General features: G+C 41.8%; 1 protein-coding gene across 1 annotated transcript in view; it reads left to right on the top strand.

The window, feature by feature from the left end:
• syne3 (spectrin repeat containing, nuclear envelope family member 3) overlaps positions 1-6,051 on the top strand; it is a 107,173-nt gene extending 101,122 nt beyond the window's left edge. Inside the window, exon 19 of the mRNA XM_080413241.1 lies at positions 75-6,051. Within this exon, the coding sequence (XP_080269367.1) occupies positions 75-269 (195 nt within the window). The 3' untranslated portion in view covers positions 270-6,051. The remainder of the gene's footprint in view (positions 1-74) is intronic.
• The last annotated feature ends 21,847 nt before the right edge of the window (positions 6,052-27,898 follow it).

Here is a 27,898-nt window from a genome sequence, read left to right as displayed (position 1 = left end):
CTTTTGCTTGAATCCCTGTGCTCCTGCATTGACTCCTCTGTGTGTGTGTGTGTGTGTGTGTGTCTGTCTTGCAGCGGCAGCAGAAGGCTCCGGGCCTCCTCCATCGGGTGTGCCGGGTGGCCCTGCCCCTGTGGCTCCTCTTCATGGCCCTGCTGCTCCTGCTGTCCCTGCTGCCCTTCATGGGCGATGGCTCCAGCTGCTCCCTCACCAACAACTTCGCCCGCTCCTTCAACATCATGCTGCGCTACGACGGCCCGCCGCCCACATAAACCCAAGAAAGAGAGAAAGGGGGGGACGGATCTTCTGAACCTCTTGTTTATCAACGCGGGGTTCCAGGGACCACCGTACCAGGGGTTCCAAATGGACCCTTAGAAGTCCTGTAACTCTGAGAGTGTACAAACGGAACCAAAACGGACCCGTTTGTACACTCTCAGTTACATTAATAGGATTTGACGGTGTTGATGCCCACAAAAAACTGTATCAAAGCGGGGTTCCGTAGCCTAATGCAAACTTGGGGGGGGTCCTTGAGATTAAAAAAAAGGTTGAGAATCACTGTGCTGAACCTCTTGTCATGGCGGACCACCCCTTGCGTAAAGGACCTCACTCGGAGTACGCGCGAGCAGCACAACTCCACATCCCCAGGGGTAACAGGAGTGGGCACCTCCATGTAAAATTGGCTAGTTTTTGCATTTTTCCCAAAATGTAAAAAATATATATATGTTTGGAAAACGGTCTTAAAGGTAGGGTAAGTGTTTTTTTGTTAAAAGGTTGAAGCTCTATATTGTGATAGTACTCATTGCTATAGAGTGTTTGTTCACTAACAGGAATCTCCCTGTCTCTTCAGCTCTTTATATAAACAGAAAATACATATTCAGGTACAGTAGGTGACAACATTTTAGCCAATCAGGAGAGAGTACCCATTTGTCAGCTTAATGTTTATAGTGTTCCAGTTCCAATTGTGTCTGCTCATATATTTGTGTCATCACTTCCCATTTCACTTGTTTAATCTGTATCCTGACTGAGTTCTCTATCCTGATTGGATAAAATTGGTATCCCGACCTGAAAAAGCATTTTCTGCTTAATAAAGAGCTGGAGAGACATGGAGACTCCTGTTACTGAACAAACACTCTATAGCAATGAGTACTATCAGAATATAGAGCTATTTAACACTTATTTTAACCAAAGAAAATCACTTACCCTACCTTAAGTAATCTAAAGTATACATGATTAGAACATGCTTGAACATTTGCCAATTACTGTAAGGCCTAATAATCTACAATCTACAATTGCAACAAATTGCTACAAAACCTGTTTATCCAATAATTTTGGGCATAAACAAGAAGTCAAAGGATACATTTAGGTCTGATAATGATGTACCGTGCATGTTCACATCTTGTATACTTTACATCAAAAAAAAAAAATCTAATATTTTATTTTGTAACATTTTGGATAAAATAGCCATTTTTAGATCAAGGTGCCCACTCTTCTTGTATCCATCTGACCGAATCCTCACGCTCATCATAGGGGACTATCTCCTGTAGCAACTGAACCAAAGTCAGCGCTTCCCCTTTCCTCAATCAATCTCGACACATGCAGTTATGCTCCATGGACCAGCAGCTACACAGAAGATCACGTCATGTCTGTGTCACGTCTCCCTTGGACGAATGCCACGTTGCGTCCCAGACATGTCGGACATTTCCGACATCCTGCGGTCGGTTTAAAACATGAATACTACTTTTAATACTACTTTTTTTAAATGCAGCCAACTTACATTTGTGAAATAGATATTGTTCGGTAGTTGTCCTTGAATTTAAACAGTTATAGATATTGGTTAATCATATTATAAAGTCAACAAGTAGCTAGAAACTGTTAGCTAGCTAACATTAGCCGTTGAGAGGAGAATGGTTGGATGAAGATGACAACGTGTGAGATGAGTGGAACGCACAGAGGTTAGAGGTTCGGACATTCCAACCAGGAACTTCCGACTTCCCAACATGTCTGAAACACAGCCTAGCTTCAAACCCCTGTGAAGTGGTGATGATAACTTTCAACGCCATCAATCAACATAGCGTTGCTGTCGGGCAGAAACCTCTTATCTCCATATTTTTTCTTTTTGTGTTTTTTTCGTAAAATTAACGCCCTACTTGATCATACTACAGCGTGACACAAAAGCATCAAAAGTAGCAGATCTACAAGCTCGAAAAGTGGCGAGAAGCTTTTGCTATTTATGAATTCTGAGAAGTAACAGTTTCGGACATTTCCACTCGACAGAGACAATATACTGTAGACTCCCATCCCAAAACAGTGTTATCGCCTCTGAAGCACTGCCATACCATTGGATTTAGGGTTTATAATGCTAATCAACCAGTGATGAGCCCATGTCCTAGCCAATATACCAGCCCCCTGCGCCGGTATATGTTTTTAACAGACAACTTGCCAAGAGAACATTTTCTTGAATCATGAAGAAACTCCCATGAAACCTGCGATCGGTGTGGCTTCGTGAGGAAACCCCTATGACGTTGGACCAAACAAAGTTCTTTGGCTGGTTCACACATAACGCTCCGTTACCCAGCGACATCCGGAGTGTTAGTTGATCCCTGAGACTGTAAAGATGGAATCATAGCACCTGGTGGCTGCGAGTGCGCCTTTGTGCATGTTGGCCAATCCACGTACTGTGTGTCAGCAACGCACACTGGCGAGTCAGCAGGTGCACACCATAAGGTACATGTCAGGTGTGTGAGTGTGTGTGTGGGAGCCCATGGCTCTCTCCCCACACATTCCTCACAGTTGGTCGTGCAGTACATCGATGCCGGTCCAGCTGCATTGATGCAGCACTCCTCGCTAGGGCTGGATGAAATCAATATAACAATTTATTTCAAACTTCTGCCTCGATTGCAATTAATGAACGATTATGCTCGTCTCTCTCCCACACTGCACCCCTTCTGAGAAGATCTCGCACAGTAGCAGCAACATGTACCAAATACTCTTCAGTGAAAGGGTGGACAGTAAAGTCTAAATCATGCTCCGTCGCGCAATAGTGTTGCGCGCTGAGAATAGCAGACCTACAAACTCACAGCTTGTCGCGTCTGCTATTCTCGGCGCGCAATGATGTATGAATCGGGGCTTAAGTCCGTTTTTGAAAAAATTACTTCTTCCTTATTTGCAGAATGTATTTTGACGCACCAAAAATCCACCCCTTTTTGGGGGGGGGGGTTGACCTCTTAAGTTGATGGAATGTTTTATTCTTTGACGATAATACTGTTTTAAGCCTCTCGCTTATTTTGCATGTGAGATATATATTTTTCAAAGTGTATAATTGTTTTTATGTGAGCTTATATTCTGCATATGATGCCTTTTTTGCGCTAACGCCAACTTGATCTGTTACCATTTCAGGACGTAAGAATTGCGCATGTCTTTCACACGTCCATTCATGTGTCAACCTAGTTGAAAGAGCTTCCTAAGGTCTTTGAGCCTGAATTTCTTTGGGTTCAGACTAGGGGTGTGCCGAATTTCACGAAACGATACGATATGATATTGGGCTCACAACTTCGATACGATTTCGATACGATACGCACTTTTTTATTATGAAAATATATGGGGGAGAAAAAAAGCAAATGCAAACAAATAATTCTGTTTTTGCATTATTCAGACATGCAAACTTGTAGCTTTTCAGCTACAATAGCCGTTTTGAATCCAAATAGAGCAATAGTGTGACACCTGACCCGAAAAAAAACATGTTGTCACCCTTTTCACCTCAGGGCTGTTTGCATGCCTGATTATTATTATTGTAAAAAAAATTATATATTTTTTTTTTCAAAACGATATTATTTTTTTCCAAAACGATACATATCGTCACGAAAACGTATCGCGATATATCGCGGGACGATATATCGGCACACCCCAAGTTCAGACCTTTTTTATTAGTTTTTTGCATTCAGATAAGGCCTGGCTTTTGCCTAGTTGCACAACAAAAATAGCAGATCTAAAAGCTCACTTGACTTCACAGTGGTGACGCGTTGTGAGCTTGCAGATCTATTCGGTGCGCGACACCCGCGCGCATCTAAAGTATAACTCGGGCTCAGCAGTCTTTGTGTGTAACCTGAGCTTTTGACCGTAGAAGGGCTTTTTTTATGAGCTGCTGAGAGCGTTTGGACTTCCTTTAAGGTGCTATTTTGTGTTTGTTGTCCTTCACACCGCCTAAAACCACGTATGAGAACAGCAATTAAAAAGGCCTGAGTCCACCTCGGCTCCCTGACATCTCCTTGGACCGCACAGCACTCACTGTCTACGCTAATCTCTTTTTATAGACGCCAGAGTTTTGAAAACTAGAAATAGCTCCTGTTTCTGGGAGAATGCCCTTTTTTGTGCAAACTCACGAAACCCACAATGGCCTGAACCCTCCCTCTCTCACATTCTCCCACCAACACACACACAGGCTGTCCATTTTTTTCTCTCTTGCTTTGTTTCTTTTTTTTTATGGACTTCACATGTTGCTATGGAAACAGGGGCCAAATAGAGCTCTTCTATTAGGTCATCTCTTCCAGCTTGAACTCTTTGTTCACAGGTCGCGAGGTTACGGCTCCACAAATACTTTCGGTATGTTATGAATGTAATTACTGCGTCCGGATTCATAACTTTTTGAGGAATAACTGATAATCACTTTTGTTTGAGGAATAACTGATAAAAACTTTTGTTTGATAATAACTATCTAAGTTTAAAATCCTAATTTATACGTAGCTTTTCAGTTAAAGCTCTGTCACTTTTGGTGAGCGACATGGTCGTATGGCAAAGTATACGTTTACCAGAAGACCGCAATTATTTTTTACCGCACAGATTTTTCTTTACCGTAGAACAGGGGTCTTCAACGTTTTCAGGCCAAGGACCCCCTAGCTGAGAGAGAAATGAAGCAGGGACCCCCTCCATATTGTATAAAATTGTGTTTTAGTTTAAACTTTTCCCTCTACACCAAACACGTCTTTGCCAAAAATAGCCGATCTACAAGCTCACAACGCCTCGCAGCGCGAGACGTTGTGAGCTTGTAGATCGGCTATTTTTGGCTAAAGTTCTCCTCAGAAAAGGGATGCTAGGGTTCAAGTGGTTAATGTAAAAAAATATATATATATCACACAAAGATTTGACGGGATCCCCTGTAGTAACTCTGAGGACCCCCTAGGGGTCCCAGACCCCCTGTTGAAGACCCCTGCCGTAGAACTATTGCTGAAACTTTTCAGCTTGGCGAAACCACAGCCTCGGAAGAGATGCTCATTCTTTGTTTTTGTTTATTTCATGGAAATGCGCATGGATTATGTACTGTACCATATAAACCAGTGTTAAAGGCATAAATATTACATACTGGAACCTCCTATTTATGCTATGATATTATCTAGTTAATCAACTATAGCTGTGCCATTATCATTAAGTATTTATTCACGGTAAATGATGCTTCGCTTCATGAACGGCTTAGGTAGAATGTATTTAAATACCTAGCTTCATCAGACAGCTGCATAGGTAGAATGTACTGTACAACAGAAGTGCGACAGTAGGTCCTTAAAACAGTTTTACCCCGTTGGCCGGTAGATAACTACAGTACCTACTCGTCACTTCTCCTCCTTGCACTGCTGTCGTCCTCATATGCATGTTTCCCTTTAGAAAAGGCTATGCATCCCTTCCCTGACACCTAACATACATTATGCAACGTATCACTTGAATCTTCCTTTTAGGATGGATGAGAAATGCGATATGATGTTGGACTATCATATGAGAAATGCCTTCTAATGTACGAAACGATAACATTTTCAGGATGGACATTATTGCTTGAATAGACCCAGACATCATTATGCAAATCAATCCTGATTAATGTCTCATTTTTTTCTTCCAAAATGGACTTATTAGCACACAGACATGAAGATTGAACATTGAGTCCTATTTGTAAAAATGGTACAGTCTTTTATTACCGTTTGCAGAATTAATAGAAATGCTTAAGAGGAATCATGAGAGCTTGTATTTAACCGTTGTTGTTTTGTTTTTTTATCCTGTCAATACTGCAATTAATAAAAAATGTAAAGCAAACCAACAGAGTCTAAACCAAGCGTGTTAATTGTAGAAAGATGTACGTGCTGACAGGCTGATGTTGAAACCTGCAATGAGGCATCGCTACCCGACACACCTCCGCCGGAGTTTCCAGTGTTCCATGAGGCCTTGCGTGAATTATGGGCATCACTTCCTGTTGTCAATCAATTCATTTGAGTGATCCGTGTCAGTGAATAATAATGTGGCAACATAAACTGACAAAGGGTAATATTATTGGTCTGCCTACTTCCTTACATCTCCCTCCACACAGCTGATTCAAATTGATGATCAATGGCTCTAGACTTGCTCTTAGCAGTAGCCTAACTCCTGTCCTGTGTTTCATTCTGACTGGCTGCTGTTGCTAGCCTGAATTTTCATTTCGTTTCACTCCATTATTCAGTCTCAAAGCCCTCTCAGTGCAGCCGTTTTCTGAGATGGGGTTGTGGCCAAAGTGGGACTCTTTAGCGATTGATTCGTACTGGATTAACCCAATCCCGATTGGGCCGGGCCGCAGGTTAGATTTTCAACCGAGAAAACCCCGCCTTTTACAGCGTCGCCAGACCCTGGATGCAAGGCTAGCGATTTCAGGGGCTGGAGCCAGGCTATGCTGTTGCTGCTGTGACACCTGCATCTCTGCATGGGGATTAAGGCCTAGGCTACACGTATATGGATCTTTTTGTAAACGCACATTTTGGTGTGCGTTTGGGCCTTTTGGCCACACGCAAACGGTGTTTTTGGCCGCTAAAACGGATATTTTTGTAAACGGATAAACAAGTGAAGGTTTTCCAAAAGATCCGTTTCAGTGGATCTGTGTGGACATGCAAAACGGAGCGGCTGTGAAAACGATGACGTCATCGAGCATTCGCACATGGTCATTATAATAATAAATAATATAATAATACATAAACACCAGACCGCTCATGGTCATTATAATAATAAATGAAGAGATAGAGAGCAACACTTACAGTCTATGAAACAAGGCACGCTCATTTATGGCAAAATAATGTCATAATTAATAATAAGACAGTGGTGGGAAAAGTAGCTCATTCACTGTGTGACGAAAACCCTCTTTCTCTGTGCCGAGTCGGCACAGAGAAAGAGTGCCGAGTAGCGCACACGGCACGCACACGGGTTGAATGTGGGGTCTGTCGTCCTAAAACACAATCGCCCCGGGTCAAAATCCAGCGACCATGGAGCGGCCGCGGGTGGCCCGCTCAAAAGGTGCGTGGGGCGGGGAGTTTTGGGACGATGGAATGAATTGATGAAGTAAAACTCATCTGTTTGCGTAGCCCCTACGGAACCTCTCCCTCCGCTGTATAGCTCATCTCGGAGCTATACAGCGGAGGGAGAGGTTCCGTCGGAGCTACTGTTTGCGTAGCCCTGAAACATGACTGTCATACCATGACAGTCATGGTGCTTAGAGTCCCTGCTTTATGGTGGTGTTCGATTTTTTTTTTACATTGCCAACTCTCACATGTACATAAACGTTCAGATTTCAAATATAAAGTGCTTACCCCTGAGCCACGGACGTTACAAGGCGATCCGGACCGCGATAAGTACCCGTATCTCCCGTATTGTGCAATAAAAAGCATTTTAATCCGATCGCCGGCCATTTTCTCAAAATTTTCTCCGACGCTTTCAACCATGCGACACTAATGGTTGGGGGGTGTATTGCACTCCGATACATTACAGAAAAAAGGAAAAAAAGAAAAGAAAATGTCCGGCGATGGGATTAAAATGCTTTTTATTGAACAATACGGGAGATACGGGTACTTATCGCGGTCCGGATCACCTTGTAACATCCGTGGCTCAGGGGTAAGCACTTTATATTTGAAATCTGAACGTTTATGTACATGTGAGAGTTGGCAATGTAAAAATTTTTTAACACCACTATAAACCAAGGACTCAGCGTCATGTGAACCATGGCAACTGTTTGCGTTGGAGCTGCGCCCTAATAATGTTGTTTTCGTTTATGTTCACGTATGCTCAGTGGTGATGCTATTAAAATAATGCAGCTATTGCAGTATTGGGCCTTAACATGTGATTAAAAATATGTATAGGCTATATGTATTTGGCCCCTCATATATAAAATAAATGTAGATATAAAATCTGATATAAAATTGAAACTTGCAGCTGATCAATGCGTTTCTGCGTCTACGTGTGGACAGGGATTTATTTAAATCTTTGTCATGTGGCCAGGGATTCTTTTCAAAAACGGAGGACTAAAATATCCGTTTACAAAAAGATCCATATACGTGTAGCCTAGGCCTAAATGGTGCTTGTTAAGTGACTTCAGCACTTGATAATAAGCATTGGTCATTAATTTGGATCAGCTGTGTGGAGGGAGATCTTGTACTGTACGGTAAGTAGACAGACTAATATGACCTTTTTTTATTTCTGTCACGTGTTCCCACATTATTGTTGACTAACTTGATCCCTCAAATGAATTGAATGACTGACGACAGGAAGTGATGCCCATAACTGACACACCCCCTCTTCCCCAGTAAGCTCCTTGGGAAACTTGTGTATAAGCACCAGCTTGCAGGGTCTTCAGCTGGAGCCATCCTGTCCTTGGTGTTTCGCCCTCTTGCTCACCAGGGAAGTGTCCAGTGGTGGAAAAAAGTAATAAAATGTTCTACTTAAGTAAAAGTATCAATACTGTAATGTAGAAATACTCTGTTACAAGTAAAAGGCCTGTGTTCGAAATGTTACTTGAGTAAAAGTACAAAAGTGTTAGCATCAAACACTGGTACTTGGTATTTTAAGTATTAAGTACCAAGTATTGAGTACATACTTAAAGTACCAAAAGTAAAAGTACTAAAATGTTTGAAAATAGCAGATCTACAAGCTCACAACGCGTCGCATCTTGTAGATCGGCTATTTTTAAATAGCCTATATATAAAACAGGGCTTTAGTGGTTATTGTATGTTTTATAATATAATAATTTATATCTGCAAAGTAACTAGTAACTAAAGTTTTAGTAACTAAAGTTTTCAAATAATTGTAGTGGAGTACAATATTTTCCTCTGAGATGTAGTGGAGTAGAAGTAAAAGTATAGACAATTGGAAATACTCCAGTAAAGTAAAAGTACCTCAAAATTGTACTTAAGTACAGTACTTGAGTAAATGTACTTAGTTACTTTACACCACTGATTTTGCAGGGCCGTCCTGTCCTTGGTGTTTCACCCTCTTGCCCACCAGGGAAGTGTCCCTGCTTGGACTCTGGAGTCCTCCTTTCCTGAGCCAGGCTTTCACCTGCACCGTGTAAGGTGAGAGACCTAACAGATTGCAGATAACAGCAGCACACACTGAGCTACGAGTTTCAGAATGAAAGAAGCTTTAAGCACTTTAAACCCCTGTGGTCTTCAACTGGACTTGAGTTACAACTGTACTTAAACCACTTTTTCCTCCCGTCTGCACCAAATCTCTTCGCCAAAAATAGCACATCTACAGTACAAGGTAGATCTGCTATTTTTTGCTAATCCCCCCCCCATTTTCAACTTGTGACCCAAAAGGAAAACTTTAAAACGTACTAAAATGCATTATGAATTAACCATTTAAGACATATTTCAAAAATAGGGAAAATAGCCAATCTAAATTACAAGCTCACCCGTGAGCTCTTAGATCTGCTGTTTTGACAAAAGTATATGAGTATATAATCTCTAATCATAATAATTACAAATAATCTCTGGAAGGCTTTATGAATTTCCTTAGACAATTTCGGACAATCTTTTGAAAAATGTTTGAAATGTGTTTGAATATTTCTTCAAAATAATAGTTTTTTCTTTTTTATTTTGAGCATTTCTGGAAATCTTTGGAACTTTTTTTATTTGTGGATTTGTTTTTGGTTTTATTTTTATTTTTTATTTTTTACATAAACTAAACAAAAAGCGTATTCACTTAACCATTAACTGGTCCACAACGCAAAAACGAGTCCCGCGACCCATTGTTTGGGAAACACTGCTTTAAGCAGAGTCTGTCCAGAGGTTTGACATTAAGCATACGCACTCCGCTTCCTACGGTCTGACATACAGTACAGTACAGTACAGTATGCAGACCCACCTCCTGTCCTCAGTAAAAAAAAGGCTGTCAAAGTACAGTGTTCCCCCCCCCCTGCCTGTGTCAACTGAAATTCCATCAGGGATATAGGCTTTCCTGGGCTTCAAAAGAGGTCTGGGGACACAACAGGTCTTACAGGAAGCCCCACTGACTCTGTGTGTGTGTGTGTGTGTGTGTGTGTGTGTGTGTGTGTGTGTGTGTGTGTGTGTGTGTGTGTGTGTACTGTAGATGTCATTGTCATGAGGCTCTACCTCCAGGCCTGTCATCCCATCCACTATTCATAGTTAACACACATTTTAGTCACTGTTACTGTCACTGTCAGATGTTATCGTTGTTGTCGGGCAGAAACCTCTTATCTCCGTATTCTAACTTGTTGTGTCTTTTCGTAAATGAATGCCCTTCCTATCGCACACAAAAGCATAAAAAGTAGCAGATCCGTTTTGAGCTTTTTGAGCCGTTTTTGAATTTGAATCCTGAAACGTAACAGTTTTGGACATATGAGGTTTCCACCCGACAGAGACGATATGCTACGTGCATCCCACGTTCCCCTGTGCAAGAGCACGGGTGCAGCAGTACATTCGCTATACATGATTAAATACTGTATGACGTAAGTACATCCAATGGATAAATTAAGAATTGTGATGCTAGAGATCTTAGAGAGTTGTAATGATTAAAATGTAATTGTGTCCAATCAGTATGGTAGATTATGTTAATACAATATAACAATTCGGGGTGGTGGTTTTATTTAGTCTCCCTGCTCTTCTATTGAGACATTTAGATCGTGTCAAAGGTCATGTCTCACCTAGACACAGGATCTGACATTTTGAGCTGATGGTCAAGATTAAATTTATCCCCTGAGCAAGCAGGCAGGCTTTGCACACTCCCAGAGTTACAGCCCTGTAAGTGTCCATTTGGAACCCCCTCAAGGAACGCTGAGGGTCCCTGGACCTAGGATAAGGATAATTCCTTTTAACAGGTCGTTCATGAAAGTCCTTGCGGTCTTGTTTCCAATGAGAACCTGTGAGCAATTGGGGTTAAGAGTCTTGCTCAGGGACACATTTCATATCATCGGCACATATGCTGGGATAGCCTGGAATCGAACCTGGGGCAACCAGGGCCTCTGGTTCCCTAGGCGGGCTCACTAACCACTCAGCTATGGCCGCCACCTCACTTTGAAAACCACTGCTCTAGTGCCACTCTTAGTAGACCCTCTAGAAAAATGCGATTATGCGATCGCATAATTTACCGCATAATCAGCTAAATTACGCATAATTATGCGGGGGTAATGTTTTTTCAAAAAGGCAGCATCGCATCACATAACCGCATAAACCGCATAAAATTGCCAAAACCCCTCCATATTTCATCGCATAATCAAGAGTTTTAGCCCGCATAATCAAGGATTTTTGCCCGCGTTTTTCTGGAGGGTCTATCTTAGGCCAAAATGTCCACTAGCTCACGATATAAAGTCCAAATCAAACAGCTTTATTTCCATAAATATTGCTGTGTGCACATTCATGCTCACCCAAAGATGAACCCTACGGTTGGGGAGTCCCTGTGGCCTTTCCTCCGGGTCAACATTCCCATTTGCACATAATATTTCAAAACCGGGTAGGCAGATTGCCATGACATTCATGGCCCACAGAGGATTCTATCTGCTGTATCTGTGGTGTTACTGTACGTGCAGTGCAGTACAACCTCTAGCTTTGGAAGGGGGCTTTGTTATTTCACCTTTTGAGGAAATCTTTTTGGTATCAGGTGAAGTACTGCGGTTTCGAGCGTTGGCAGTCAACGATCAAAAGAATCTCTTGGAATCAGTTTCTAGCGTTAAAAGAGGAATGTTGCAGAGTTGGACACACACTCCCTCTCCCACACACACTCCCTCTCCACACACACACACACACACACACACACACACACTTCAAGCTAATCCCAGATCAAAGAGTCAAGCTGATTCAATATTGAACCTCTGCCAGGGGCACTTACTGTAACTCCGCCTGCTAAGCTAACAATGTCGTCTGGATTTCAGCTTGTCCTTTGCTAGTTGCACAGTGTTTAAGTAGCCCCTCCAGTGGGGTGTGTCTGTGTGTGTGTGTGTGTGTGTGTGTATGTATGTGTGTGTGTGTCTTTGTCTGTCTACTCTAGGTCCATGTGTTTGCTATTCACTTGTACTATTATTCACCTGCAAGTGTGTGTTTAACTGTGGTTGCCTCTGCAGCGCACAAATCTTATATCGGTGGTTCTCAAACTTTTTCATGTCAAGGACCCCCAAAATTATATGTATTTGGCCGCGGACCCCCATCTCAAAATATTTAGTTCCAGGGACCCCCCAGAAGCAAAGATTTAAGATTTGCACACATGTTCAAGATTTTTCAAAAATAGCAGATCTACAAGCTCATAGCGATCTACATAGCGATCTACAAGCTCATAGTGTAGCAGTGTGTTGAGCGTTGCTATTTCCGGCACACAACTATGTACAGGCATGACTGTAACCCCATCCCCTAAACGTAACCTCTAAATGCCTAACCCCAACCTCAATCTATTCCTAATTGTAAGCACAACACCAAAAAACATTAAGCAAAACAAACAGTATCATTTGTATTACCAGCATAGTAATAAAAGTACACACACACACACACACACACACACACACACACACACACACACACACACACACACACACACACACACACACACACACACACACACACGTACACACACACGTGTCCATTTTGACAGCCCAGGCTGTGCTGTGGGTGTTTGTGTGTACATCTCTGTGTGTGAATGTACTATACATGTTTTCTCTCCCTCTCTCTCTCTCTCTCTCTCTCTCTCCCCCTCCATCTCTCTCTCTTGTTGCTTCTCTCTCGCTCTCCCCATCATCCCTCTCGTTGCCTCTCTTTCACTCTCGCTCTCTCTCTCTCGCTCTCTCTCTCTCTCTCTCTCTCTCTCTCTCTCTCTCTCTCTCTCTCTCTCTCTCTCTCTCTCTCTCTCTCTCTCTCTCTCTCTCTCTCTCTCTCTCTCTCTCTCTCTCTCTCTCTCTCTCTTTCTCTCACGCAGCCTTCTCTCAGTATCCAAGCTGTACTTCAATCTGGGCCACAAACGCTGCCAAGCGAAAGGGGAAAAAATAGCTTTCGGTCCTCTAGCCCTTGTTCCAAAGCTATACAGTGTTTATTCAATGTTACATCTATACTCATAACTCATCTGATATGCGTAGCTATACAGTTCTAGTACAGCACCATCAACGACGATATCAATTGTAAATGGCATCTGTGGTGAAATGGAATTAACCCCTTCTTTCAGACTGAACCTTGTGATTTGATATTCAGGTCAGACTAATGCACACTGGTAGTCATCTTCTTAGCCTGATCTGTCAATTATGATGCCATGCGCTCCTGTTACCTCTGGGACATAGGTATTTGATTTATTTGTGTGTGTATTACATGCTGTATACACACATACATTCACCACTCTAGTCTTAATACACTTATGAGGACCTTCCATTGACACAGTAATACTTCCTTCACTCCTCCTAACCCAACTTAATCTGACCTCCAACTCTAAAAGCCCCAGCCCTAACCCTAAAGTAACCCATTTCGGTAATGAGAACATCAGTGTAGAAGCACTTGGGAGGGCTTTCCTGGCCTTTCTATCCTTGTGAGGACATTGTGGTCCTCATAACACTAGAACATACGGCACACGCACGCACGCACGCACGCACGCACGCACGCACGCACGCACGCACGCACACGCACACATGCACACGCACACGCACACGCACACGCACACACACACACACACACATGCACAGTCATAAACCTGATGAGCCGTCAATCACGTACGGTCCACGCATACATCCAGCTCCCAGCATGCATTAGCCCTCGTTGCTTTCGTGGCAGAAACATGTATCTCCATTTTTCAACATGTTATGTTTTGTACATAAAAAGCTTGCAGATCAACTATTTTTGCTTTTTTGTAAAAGTACCTCCAAATTGTACTTAAGTACAGTACTTGAGTAAATGTACTTAGTTACTTTACACCATTGGATAGAAATATGGAGATAAGAGGTTTCTGCCCGACGGCGACGATAGCTCTAATCTTAATGTGTTTTCCTCCCGATAGAGAGTAATCACGTTCTATTTCCTTGTGCCTGACAGGATATGGGCTCCATTATAACCTCTCTCCTACAGCTGAGACAATGTGCTTCCTTGCTATATTGTCATGTGCATGCTTATAGGCTACCATACATGCTCAAAGGCACCATGGACGCATTTATAACTGTAGCCCAGCAGCTGACAAATGCATTTGTTGGAGGAGGAAATCTAGCGAATGAGCATGTTCAAAGCAAGTCCTGGTGATCTCTAACAATCTGTTTTATTGTCACATCATACAGGTGTACAGTAAATGGGTGAACTTCTTGTTTTGGTGTACGCTCCATCGTTTAGAAGTTTCCGTGAGAAGAGAGAGGATAGAGGAAGAGAGAGAACAGGAGAGAAAAGAAAAAACACAGGCAAAAAAAATCTAAAGATACATAAATATTCTCTGTTTGGGCCCTTAGTGCATTAGCTCTCAAACTTTTTCATGCCGTGGACCCCCAGATGTACATGTATTTGGCAGCGGACTGCCAACTGAAAATATGTTTGTGCCAGGGACCCCCATAAGAGAAGATTTGTGTTTTTAAAAAATCCTAATTATTACTAGTGGCAACCCTGGAGCCAGCGAACACAAAAACGCTAATAAACAGCTGACATTTGGTGTAATCGAAAAACGGGCTCCGCTGTTCCGTGCACATGGTAATGGTCAATGGCTGTGTGCAAATTCAGATCAATTGCTCCAGCCACTGAGGAGAACCGGTGCAGAACAGTTTTGGTCTCACCACGCACTACAAACAGACAGAGATTTCTCAAATTATAGGAGGATTTTCCAGACATTTTCAAAAATGTTCAAAAATAGCTGATGCACAAGCTTTACATTTTGAATAGTATAAATGCATAAAGTGGTTAAAATGATTGTGATGCTGCTTAAGCCGTGGACCCGGGACCCCTGGGGCTCCCCAGACCCCACTTTGAGAACCTATGCCTCAGTGGAAATCAGGCTTATTGACTCCCTGCTACAGACTTACAGCATTGTGTTATGGGCTGGAGGAAAGGACGTCGATCCCTGCCATAAAACAGCCCATAAAACTCCTGCCAATCCCGGTCCTCGGCGACAGCTTGAGAAGAGGCTACGGCCGTCAATTGAACCTGAAAACAGTGAGCTTAATACGTCTACTGTACCTGTGGTGGAAAAAGTACTCAAGCTTTTACAAGTAAAAGTCCGGAATTCAAAATTTACTTGAGTAAAAGGACAAAAGTATTGGTATCAAAATGTACTGAAAGTACCCAAATTAGTACCAAAAAAATATTTGAAAATATCAGATCTACAAGCTCACAACGCATGTGAGCTTGTAGATCTGATATTTTCAAATAGCCTAGTTATAAAATAAGTGCTATTGTAGTTTTCAAATAATTGTAGTGGAGTAAAAGTACAATATTTGCCTCCGAGATGTAGTGGAGTAGAAGTAAAAGTATAGACAATTGTAAATACTCCGGTAAAGTAAAAGTACCTCAAAATTGTACTTAAGTGCAGTACTTGAGTAAATGTACTTAGTTACTTTACACCACTGCTACGTACCTGCCGGAACTCTGCTGCCATCGATTATGTAATTACACTAACCAGATTGAGGCAATTCTCGTTTGTCTGCGGCGGCAACGTGAGGCCATTTCAGCGGGATGAGTGAGGATGCAGCCTGTGCACAAACACACACACCCTGATTGCATTATGTCAGTCCTAATACGATGGTCACCAGTGGTGTAAAGTGTATACATTTCGAAAACTTGAAATGGGACATTCTGCATAAAGACTACTTTAACTTTTTGGTACTTTAAGTATATTTTGATGCCAATACTTTTGTACTTTTACTAAAGTAAATTTTGAATATCGGACTCTTACTTGTATCAGAGTGTTTCTACATTGTGGTATTGATACTTTTACCCAAGTAAAAACATGCGAGTACTTCTTCCTTCACAGATGGTCACTGTGACAGGCGGAAATGGAAGTTAGAATAACACAGAGCTCGTTGCTTGGACAAAGGGATGATGTTTGTGTAAAAGGGGGAAATGTAGGAAGAGAGGTAGTGCAGTTGATTCTATCTATCCTTGGCTGTGGACCCCCAATCTGAAAAGAATTTCCCAGGGACCCCCAGAAGAGATTTTGTGTAAAAACATATCTCTGAATTATTCTATATTTCTTCAAGATTTTTCAAAAATACATATATTTTTTAATAGCCAATGTATAAAATAGGGTTAAAGTGGTTAAACTGATAGTGATGCTTTAATAACTCATTTTTCTTGCGAACCCCTTCAAGCACCCTTGGGAACCCTCAAAGTGTGGTCCCTGGACTCCTATTTGAGAACCACTGGTTTCAGTGCCTCATACCAATGTACTGTAAGAGGCACTGAAACCGGTATTGGATCAAGCGTTTGGGAAAACAGCTGCAGATACTATTATTTAATATATTTTATTAATGCAGATATAAAATAACTGATTGCCAAAACAATGGTGCTTCTCTAATTTGATCCTTCATCCAAAGGGGTTTGATCTGAAAAGATGCTCTCCGTCATTCAAATCATTCACACTTGTGGATATACTGTAGGCCTATCATTTTAGTGTAAACAACAGCCATATCAACTCTTCTCTGGTCTTAAGTTGTGCCTGACTTCAGCCAAAGATGCTTATTTCACCCATGCTCAGCCATTAGTGGCTGGGACAAAGAAAGGTCGATAACAATTAGATTTTCTCCTGATATGTCTCTATGGAAAAGGCCATTTTAGTGTCAGAATGTTCTGAGGATTATGTGGCTTGTGACGATCGGGTCCGATATTTAGTTCAGTGACCATGGAGCTAAAGAACGGTTCAGAAGCTGTGTTCACGTTCACTCTCCCATTGGAATGAATAGACTCCAACCTGCTTCCGCTCTCCTAAAGAGGAGGACACCTATACGTCACGTTGATACAGGAAATAAACGCCTGTTGGGTTGTCTTTACTCTTCTGTTTGTCTCGGGTTCAGCCCTGAGTCTCAGTTCAAAGGTGACACAGTCATGCTTCACTGGTCTCATGACCATAATTTGGTTATCTTTCACGACGTCGCTGTCAGGTGGAAAGCTTGTATGTCCAAAGACCATCACTTCTCAGGAAATGGGGGGAAAAATGTGTTCAAAATGTAGTTATTATTTAGTCACAAACTCTTGTGAATACTTTTCATTGGTTAAATATTTTGTCTGTCGGGTGGAAACCTCACCGATCGACTACAGATTCAAGCTTGTAGATCTGCTACTTTTGATGCTTTTATGTGACGCTGTAGTATGATCAAGTAGGGCATTAATTTAAGAAAAAACACAAAAAGTTGAAATATGGACATAAGAGGTTTCTGCCCGACAGCGACGATTTATAAAACCCGCAGGCACAGGTAACCACGTTATGTACTTTTTTTCTTCTTCTTTTTTCAAAATGGCAAAGATAGCCGATCTACAACACCTTGAATGACGAAGTAGGGCATTCATTTACAAAGAATAGAGAAATATGGCAATATAAGGTTTCTGCCCAACACCAACACAAAAAAGTGTTGTCTTTATTCTCTCTGTGCACCTGGGCTGTGTGTTCTGCAGTGATGAAAAAAGATATTTTACTTAAGTAAAAGTAGCAATACCACCATATAAAAATACTCCGTTACAAGTAAAAGGCCTGTGTTCAAAATGTTACTTGAGTAAAAGTACAAAAGTATTGGCATCAAAATATACTTAAAGTACCAAAAGTAAAAGTACTAAAATGCTTGAAAATAGCAGATCTACAAGCTCACAACGTGTCGCGATGCGACGCGTTGTGAGCTTGTAGATCGGCTATTTTCAAATAGGGCTAAAGTGGTTAATGTATGTTTTATAATGTAATGATTTATATATGCAAAGTAACTAAAGTGTTCAAAGACATGTAGTGGAGTAAAAGTACAATATTTGTCTCTGAGATGTAGTGGAGTAGAAGTAAAAGTATTGGAAATTGGAAATACTCAAGTAAAGTACAAATACCTCAAAACTGTACTTAAGTACAGTACTTAAGTAAATCTACTTAGTTACTTTCCACCACTGGTGTTCTGTGGGCCTCTTATGTTGATGACATTGTACTTCGTAGTACTACTGTACTGCTGACATCTCCCCCACACTCTGGTGACATATTTACCAGCTCGTGGTGGTTTCCATGGTGAGCTGGGAATTTATTGGTCCCTTGACCCCCGGGGTTGAACCTGGTCAGTTAATGGAGACGGTCTGAAGGGTGGGAGCACAGCACACTGACCTTTAGACCTCCATAGTTATAGCCTAAAGCAGGGGTGGGCAACTTTGATGATGGAGAGGGCCACTATATTTCCACACTCACTCCAGAGGGCCACATTGCATATACTGTCGGGCAGAAACCTCTTATCTCCGTATTTAAACTTTTTTTTCGTAAATTAATGCCGTACTTCGCCAATCTTTGTCACACAAAAGTAGCAAAAATAGCCGATCTACAAGCTCAAAACGCGTCGCGCTGCGGCGCGTTTTGAGCTTGTAGATCGGCTATTTTTGAATTGGAATCCTGATTTTTATTTTGCTATTTTTGAATTGGAATCCTGAAAAGTAATATATTTTTTTAATTTCATATGCATTTAGTTATACTTATGTTAACTTTATGAACTTAAATACATTGGACATTAAAAAGACAATAGAATTTTTATACTAGTCATTAAGCTACTAATAGACTGAAGTAATTAAAGCGGGTCATGTTACAGCTGAAATCAATAATATGTCAGTATTCCGATATTAACCTGCGGGCCGCATTAAGTGAAGGTGGCGGCCGCAAGTGGCCTCCGGGCCGCCAGTTGCCCATGTATGGCCTAAAAAGCCTAGTGCAGCCGTTACCGGTGGGCCGTGAGGATATTGCAAGTGGGGCCCCCAAATAATTGGCAGAACATATATATAGATTTTAATAATATAACTTTTTTTTTTTATTGTAAAAAAGTTTTTTCCATTGTTTTATTTAAAACCTTGAAAATGTGTTTTTCTTTGTGATACCGATAAATAGGAACTTATAGTCTATAGGTCATATTTCCAAAAATGACAATCAGAATATGGCAGTGGATTCCCCATATACGAAAACCTATAAAAGCAAAATTCGATCAAGTGTCTACCTTGTTTAGTCAAAAATAAGTTTTTAATATATTTCAACATAGTGGTGGCCGCCATCTTTAAATGGTACAGCACCCCTTAACCTAAAAAACTGGAATTCCCCAAATTAACACGATTTGCCACTTTAAATAAGCACACTTTCTGAAATTCTGCCTAGACTATTATTGCATACTGTGCGTATCGGTCCCAGCTTTTCACCCTGTCACGGTGTCACACACACACACACACACACACACACACACACACACACACACACACACACACACACACACACACACACACACACACACACACACACACACACACACACACACACACAGGAATGTGTGAAGTATTGATCACATCATCTACGGCACAACAACCTTGCCTGGGGTGACCTTATAGCTATCAAAGGACTGCTGCTCACTGTCTGTCACTATATGATATCATGATCCTCTCTAGGGCTGTGTCATTCACCCAAAATAATATCAAAACCAACATTTAGGTACTTGCTGACGCAGGTCAATCGAATAAAAGAGGGGTTTTTCTTTCTTATGCTGTATATCAACGAATCAACATGTTAACTCATTCACTGCCAGAATAAATACATAAACAGTTTATATAATTTCCACGGACGTCCCCAAAACACAAGGCGGAGTGGTCAAACCTCGCCTGCTCTGCAACGTTCCCGGAAACCTTGGGCCTGAACCATCGTCGGGTGTCGACATCGAGGGCATAAAGCACGTTGTATTGTCCCCTTTAGCAGTGTTGCCAGATTCTGTGAGAGAAACAAGCAACCAGGTCTTGGAAAACCAGCCCAAAAGAAGCGACTATGGGCCACATGAGCACTTTAACATATACATCAGCTATTTGAAAATAGCAGATCTACAAGCTCACAACGCGTCGCGTTGTGAGCTTGTAGATCGGCTATTTTCAAATAAAATCTTGCAGGGAAATTATAATAAGCAGATCTGGCAACCCTGCCCTTTAGTCCGCTCCCACCCAGATGTAGATGATGTATTCTATCAGCACGGCGGTGTAGCCACAGTGCATGGTGGGGAGGTGTGCTCTTCGGGTTAGCACTCGGGGTAACACCGTCAAACGCAAAGCCACTGTGTTGACAAAGTACACCTTAATGTGACCGTACAAGGCTGTAAAGGAGCAAAAGGAGTACATGTTGTCTCCCACTGCCACCACACCAGTATGTCTGCAACCCTTCAGTACATCTTTCAGTTTCTGTTCCAACGTCACTTTGTCCGTTGCTCTGTCTGTCCTGAGAGTGAGTCTGTGTCTGCCTGTCTTAGCCTGGGACCAGACGAATCTGCGAGTGCAAAAAAGAATTGCACTCTGCGATTTGGGTCTGGCATCGCTCCATAGAGAATCCATTTCCTGCTCCAGAAGACGTGGGTGACCAATCAGGGCCCAGTATTTGAATATGGGAGACTGTAATTGGTAGTTGGTTATAGATCTAACCAATTGCGTTGAGGGCCATTGTTTTTATCCCGCCCCTTGGGAAAAAAAACGTCCTCATGGAAGCACCAGACTCATATCCACGCAATGATATAGTCTGGCTACGCGAGGCTATGCCTGTCTGCCCGTATGTCTGTCTGTCTGCCTGTCTGTCTGTCTGCCTGTCTGCCTGTCAGTCCTTAATTGTCTTTTCACTGTTTTTGGCTTTTTCTCCATCTCTCCCAACGTCACGAATGGTCAGCTTTTTTTTTGATAGCCAATGCTAAAATCTAAAACGACACAAGCGCTTTCCCGGTTTTAAAGGGTAGATGTCACTTTTATTTACTTCCAAAGAGATGTACTGTCTGTTAATTTTTTTATTATTTTGTAGCTCAGCTATTTTCAAATAACTGAGCTAAAAAAAATGTTTTATGAGAATACTTTCGATGGGTTTTGAATGCAGGACTTATACTTCACAAGTATTTTCTCTGCGGTATTGTTACCTACAGTACGTCCAATATCTGACACACAAACAGGCCTACAGTACAAGCAGCACAAGCACAACGCGTTTCGACCTAACGTCCGTTCTTCCCGAGACATAGATTGATGTTCATTTAAGGGCTAAATTGATGCCTGGCTCTGCAGAGAAGCTGAACTCAAGCCTCAGTGCTCGGGCTGATTTGTATCGGACGGTGACAATAGCTCTGGGATGGTTACATTGATTCGTAGCAAGAGTGCTTTCAACAGGCTCGATAATGCAGGCCCGCTTACCAGGTGGATTTTAAAAAAATGGCACCATTCTGGAAGGTTGTAAGGGCACTCGCTGGCATGAATGATGAATTAGATTCTTCTCCCTATATTGTGTTGTTGCATACAACGCTGAAAGCTTTCTGCACAGGAGAAAGCACAGTTGGTTTATGAGCTGGAGCAAATGCAGTTTGGAGGAGGAATTTCCTTTCCTACTTAAAGTATACTGCCATGTATCCGTGTCAAAATAGTGTTTTCCAGTTTTAAGGTGACCTTCATTTTGGCATCTGTTACTTTTCAGGATTCAAATTCAAAAATGGCAAAAGTAGCAGATCTACAAGCTTGAAACGCGTGGCTTCGTGCCGCGTTTCGAGCTTGTAGATCTGCTACTTTTCATGCTTTTGTGTGACGCTCTAGTATGATCAAGAAGGGCGTTAATTTACGAAAAAAATTAAAAGGTTAAAATATGGAGATAAGAGGTTTCTGCCCGACAGCAATGAAATGTAATGTGTCCCCAGCAAGCATGTCCGTGTGCATGTCGAATGATGCGTCGCAATACATGTCTCACAACATTCTGAGTTTTGAGCATTCATACTGCGACTCGCCAACGTCGTCGCCACAAAGTGAATTGGAATTGGTTGCCTCCGCTGTCGGTGTGCGAATGCGTGTGCGAATGTGTGAACGTGAAATACATTGTAAATCGCTTTTGGAGAAAATTTGCCATTTTTGCTTTTGACCACACCTAACATCACCCGATTTGATCTCCCGACATAGTAGCGGTTAGTCAGAATGAGACTGTGGAGGCCTTATGTGCAATCTGCATACTATACTCCCCAAGAAATAATCAAAAGGCACACATATAGCGCACATAGGACCAAATGAAACAGCTGAAAATGTTTGACCTGAAGAGAGAGAGAGAGAGAACATGCAACAACGAACGTCAAACGTCAAATGAAAACCCCTTTAACTTCTGATCCTAACGGGCCTGTCCATTCATTTGTTGAGTGCAACAGGTTCTATGCACAGAAGCCATATTGGAAAGAAATTGGGACCTCTTCCTTACTTCCTTCACAGGTCGTACCAATGATACTAATTAAGTCTCTTGTTCCATTCTGGTCAAACAGAGTCAGGGTGCTGATATTGTGCATGTTGGCTCACTGGAAACACTCTGCTACACCAGTGGGTCTCAGAGTGTGGTCCAGGTACACTCATGATACCTTGAGAGGGGTTCCAAATGGCCCCTTACGGATGTGTAACTCTCAGAGTTATGGGGGTCCTTGAAATGAAAATGCTTGAGAACCGCTACTAAATGGAACAGAGCCTTCATTTGTGTAATTGGTAGCACCTGTGAAGGAGGTAAGGAAGAGGCCCAATGTCTTTCCATTATGACTGCTGTGCATAGAGCCTATTAATTGTCTATGAAATGAATACCAAGGACCTCAACGGAAACAAGTCTGCAAGGACTTTTTTGGATGGATTTTTTAGACAAAGTATTATGAATGTAATTGTGATGTTTTACATTTTTTGCCTAATACAAATTTAAATCAAAATAAAATGGCAGTCTTGGGCAGTATTAGCTAAAAGAAACTAAGCTACTCTCGTAACTACATTTCCCAGTAGCCTATGGGTAGGCAATAGCATGACTATTTTCAGATTGATGTAGCTCATATACAGGTCTTTTATTTGTTTTTTACCATGTAGCTGAGTAGCTTGACAACAGAATGAGATGAGATTTGAGTGCAGTTTTTCCATCACTTCAAAGAGGGATTTCTCCATCTCCCATCCATTTGTAGCTTTTTAACAGTCGTATGTTTTATTCATGCCCTCGGCTCATAGAGTTAAAATATATATAGAGAGCGGACTGCCCCGCCCTCACCTATTCAATGAAAGTTGCTCACTGGCGTTTAAAGCACCCGGAGCCAATAGAGCGTTTCCGACTATTTCTTTGTTTCTGAATCATTCTCTGCGGTTCTAGGGGCTGGCCTCGGCTACATTACCAAACGCATAGGACCAACATAGCAGCTGTCTAGAACAAAGCCTGCATGGTCCCCTCAGCATTTGGATGGAATCGACCCCAAGTAAATTTTCACAAAATAGCCCTTTAGGCAATAAAATGATTTAAGGGAAACTTTGTAGATTTTCACGTTTCGTACAGATGATGGTTCTTCATTTCAAGTACACGGAAGACATAGGGTATTTTTTTGCCACATTATTGCTTTCCTCACATCGGTACAAAGGGATTTAGGTTGAGAATTGGCAACTTTTCCCCTTAAAGGAGTAGTTCACCCAAAACATGACTTATTTTCTATCAATTACACACCCCATGAAGCCTTGAGTTCATGGCGGAAAGATGCTAATGTCTCCTACCGACATTATGATGAAACATTATTGAATTGACCTTTTTTTTATTGCCGTGTTCCTATTATTGTTCTCCTATTATCTTTTATTCAATTATTCCTTCATGTGAGTTTTCTATTAGGGAGTAGGGAGTACTACCGGTAAACTATAGCCCCCATCTTTTTGTCCCGCTGGCACGTGCACACATAAGCCGTGTGGTTCCAAACGCAGTGGTGGAAAAAGTACTCAAATGTTTTACTTCAGTAAAAGTATCAATACTGCAATGTAGAAGTGCTCTGTTACAAGTAAAAGTCCAGAATTCAAAATTTACTTGAGTAAAAGTACAAAAGTATTGGTATGAAAATGTATTTAAAGTACCAAAAGTAAAAGTACTAAAATGTTTGAAAATAGCCGATCTACAAGCTCACAACGCGTCGCATCGCGTTGTGAGCTTGTAGATCGGCTATTTTCAAAAAGCCTATGTATAAAATAGGGCTAAAGTGGTAAAAGTATGTTTTAAAACATAATAATTGATAATTGCAAAGTAGTAACTAAAGTTTTCAAATAATTGTAGTGGAGTAAAAGTACAGTATTTGCCTCTGAGATGTAGTGGAGTAGAAGTAAAAGTACTGAAAATTGGAAAGACTCCAGTAAAGTTTTTCTTTTAATCTAAATTGTACTTATAAGTACAGTACTTGAGTACATGTACTTAGTTACTTTACATCACTGTTCCAAACGTCACGGTAAGATACTCACTCTGCCACGGTCACTTATTGAATTTGATGCGACGTCGGTTTCCACAACATCCTCACCGTAATCTGATTTGCCCTTGTTTGGTTGAGTGTTTATTTGGCCTTATGCTGCAGGAGCACAGCGGATGTGTGTGTAAAGTCGGTTAGGAGACAGAAAGGAGTGGGCACTGGCCAGTGGTGGAAAGTGACATTTACTGAAGTGCTGTACTGCTGGAGTATACTTTCAATGTTCAATCGTTTTACTTCTACTCCACTACATCTCAAAGGAAAATGTTGTACTTTTACTCCACTATAATTAATTGAAGACTTTAGTTACTAGTTACTTTGTAGATTTTTATCATTATTACAAAACCACTTCAGACCTATACTGTATACTTTGGCATTTTGAAAATAGCAGATCTACAAGCTCACAACGCGTAGCGATGTGGTGGGTTGTGTGCTTGTAAATCTTCTTTCATTGTATTTGAAATGGAGCTTAAGTGGTTAATTCATAATGTTCTTGTCCCCTTTCCTAGAAATGTGGAGTCAAAAGTACAATATTTGCCTTTGAAATGTTGCAGTGGACTGAAAGTCATATTTATCCCAAAATACAAGCGCTCAAGTAAAGTACAGTACAGCTACTCAAAAGATGTATCACAAGTAGCAGATCTACAAGCTCGAAACGCGTCACTTCGCGCCGCGTTTCGAGCTTGTAGATCTGCTACTTTTGATACTTTTTGTGTGACGCTGTAGTATGATCAAGTAGGTATGAGCAGTACTTAAGTAAATGTACTTAGTTACTTTCCACCACTGAGAATAACGGAGATTGGAGGTTTCTGCCCCGACAACAACAAAATGTACTTTCTCTACCGTATCCACCACTGGGTTTGGAGGCAGTGCCGTTGGCTGGACATCAGGGCTCCATACCCAGGCAATAAAGTGAGGCCAGATGGATGCCAGCCCACGTACAGTATGAGCTGGTGTGTGGGTGGTAGCGAGAAGTGTGGAGCCATGGAGTGGGCAAATATGTGTGAACGTACGTGTGGAGGATTTGGTCCGCTTACAAGTAGCCCAATAAACCAGCGATTCCTAACCTGTGGCCCGGGGGCCCACTGTCAGGCCCCCAAATAAGTGACGAAACACTATACAATGTGAATGATAATGTAACATTAATATTAGTTTGTGTAAAAAAAAGAAAAAACATGTCATGGTATTTTTTCCTTTAAAATCTTGAAAAATTACTTTTCCTTGTGATACCGATTGTAACGGACGGTCAAGGCTCCAAGAACAACTGTCCGAGAATGCTTTTTGTTTTTTATTTAAACCTCTCCAAACACCAACCTGTCAGTGCAATAATATTTACAGTGACAGACTGTCCAAACGAACAGCAACTTAAGTAACTACTATATGGGCTACAGCAGCTCTCTTCCTCTGGCTGTCCACAAGCCTGCCCAAACTGAACTATCTGCAGGAGCAGCCACCATTTTAAAGCAGGTGGGTCATACCAAGAATACTCACAGTAATTTGTGTCAGTGAACTTAAACAAGGCAAACTATGTCCCATAAGTCATCTACAATTACATCCATTCTTTCCATTTAATTTCCATTTTTGTATTTACGGCGTCACTTCATTCACACATTTACAATTAGAAAATGACAAGATAAAACAGGCACAAACACCCCTCTACTCTACAGTACTTGGCACTTCCCAATCAATCACCATTGTTAGAGCAGCAATCCTATGCATATGCATACAGGCTGTATACAGAAAATGAACGTGCTCTGAAAATGTACGCCGCCCACCCATCTGCCCACTTAACACGCCAGTGGTGAGATGGGTGCACTTTTGAGATTTTTAGCTTTTTTTCCCTTCTTTTTTTCTTCAAGGGTCCTGATCCAGAAAAGCTTGAGAAACACTGCTATTTAAACTTGGTCGTTGGCTTTCGGCTCCTTAAACTCCAGCAGGTGTAATAAGACTAGATGTTTTATGTGTGTCTTTGAGAATATCTCGAAACCCTCCAAATGATTCACTCTTCATGCAGCACACAGCAGAGAGTGTGTCATGATTCCTCGTCCCCCGCTTTCCTCCAGGAGAAGCACGACAGGAAATGTGAAGTGGTCCAGAAATAAGAGCAGCAGGAGCAGCAAGCCTTTCTGGGCTCTCTCCCAGATCTGGTTTAATATAGAGACAAGCTGCCATGTTGTAATATGTGGGCTCCTGCAGGCAGGATTCTTTTGAGCCTCGTTCCGAAAGCGCGCCCCGCTCCGCCCGCCTGTTTCTCACCTATACCTTGATGCCCGCGGCCTCCCGCGGAAGCTACCCATCTGACAAACCCAGAATTGCAGAGAAAACAGCAGGCACACACCCTTGCCTGTTTTTTTCCCAGACAACACTGATGATAACACTGTGAACTCACTCCCCAGCTCCCTGTTTACCTCTTGACGATTCGAAAAGAGTCCTTGAAGGGAAAGTTGGGTAATGTTTTTAGCAACATGCTATCAAATTAGCACCTTGTCATTCCAGCTAACAGCCAACACTTAAAGGACGACTTCACCCATTTTCAACCTACTGTAGCCTATATTCACATAATTGGTAAAAAAAAATTCTGGTCTGTGTCTCACAGGAGGACTGTGGACAGTTCAGAAACATCAGTTCAGGGACATCATCGTTAGGCAACAAGATTTCACATTTTTTATTTCGATTTTCATTAACGCGAGAACAATGGCTTCTATTATTGCATTGCAACTTTCCAGGAGTAGAAAGCCATCAGTTTCTATTAGCTTGGATTCTCCATCGATGATGTCACTGGTAGACGGTCCATAGCCCTCCTCTGAGACACAGACCGAGTAGAAAAGAATAGTACCATTTTATCATGAGCATTAGTGAGGACCAATTATATGAAGATAGGTTGAAAGTGGGTGAAGTCGTCCTTTAAGCCTGAATTCTCTAAGTTCTGAAGGTGTAAGAGGCAAATTATGCTACTGTATATTTGGCAAATGCTCCACCCAGAATAGGGACGCCTAGGGTTCAAGTGGTCAGCCAAGCCAGCACACAAACCACCTGCAGACACGGACCTAATCGCAATGTCACACGTTTGATTACCCTGCAGGTCATGACTCACGACCTTTGACATGTCATTTCTGCCTCTCCTGTCAATCTCCTCTGTCCTGGGCAAACTATATTAGCCGTGAAAGAGACATCGAAACTGTACTGAGTAATTTAAGTCAAGTCAAGTTACAATGCTGGCCCACTTTATTTTAAGATTTTTTCTTTCAG

Source organism: Gymnoscopelus braueri (assembly GCF_963280865.1).
Source record: "Gymnoscopelus braueri genome assembly, chromosome: 19".
NCBI lineage: Eukaryota > Metazoa > Chordata > Actinopteri > Myctophiformes > Myctophidae > Gymnoscopelus > Gymnoscopelus braueri.
Note: the sequence above shows the minus strand (reverse complement) of the source record. Positions and strands in the feature narration are given on the sequence as shown.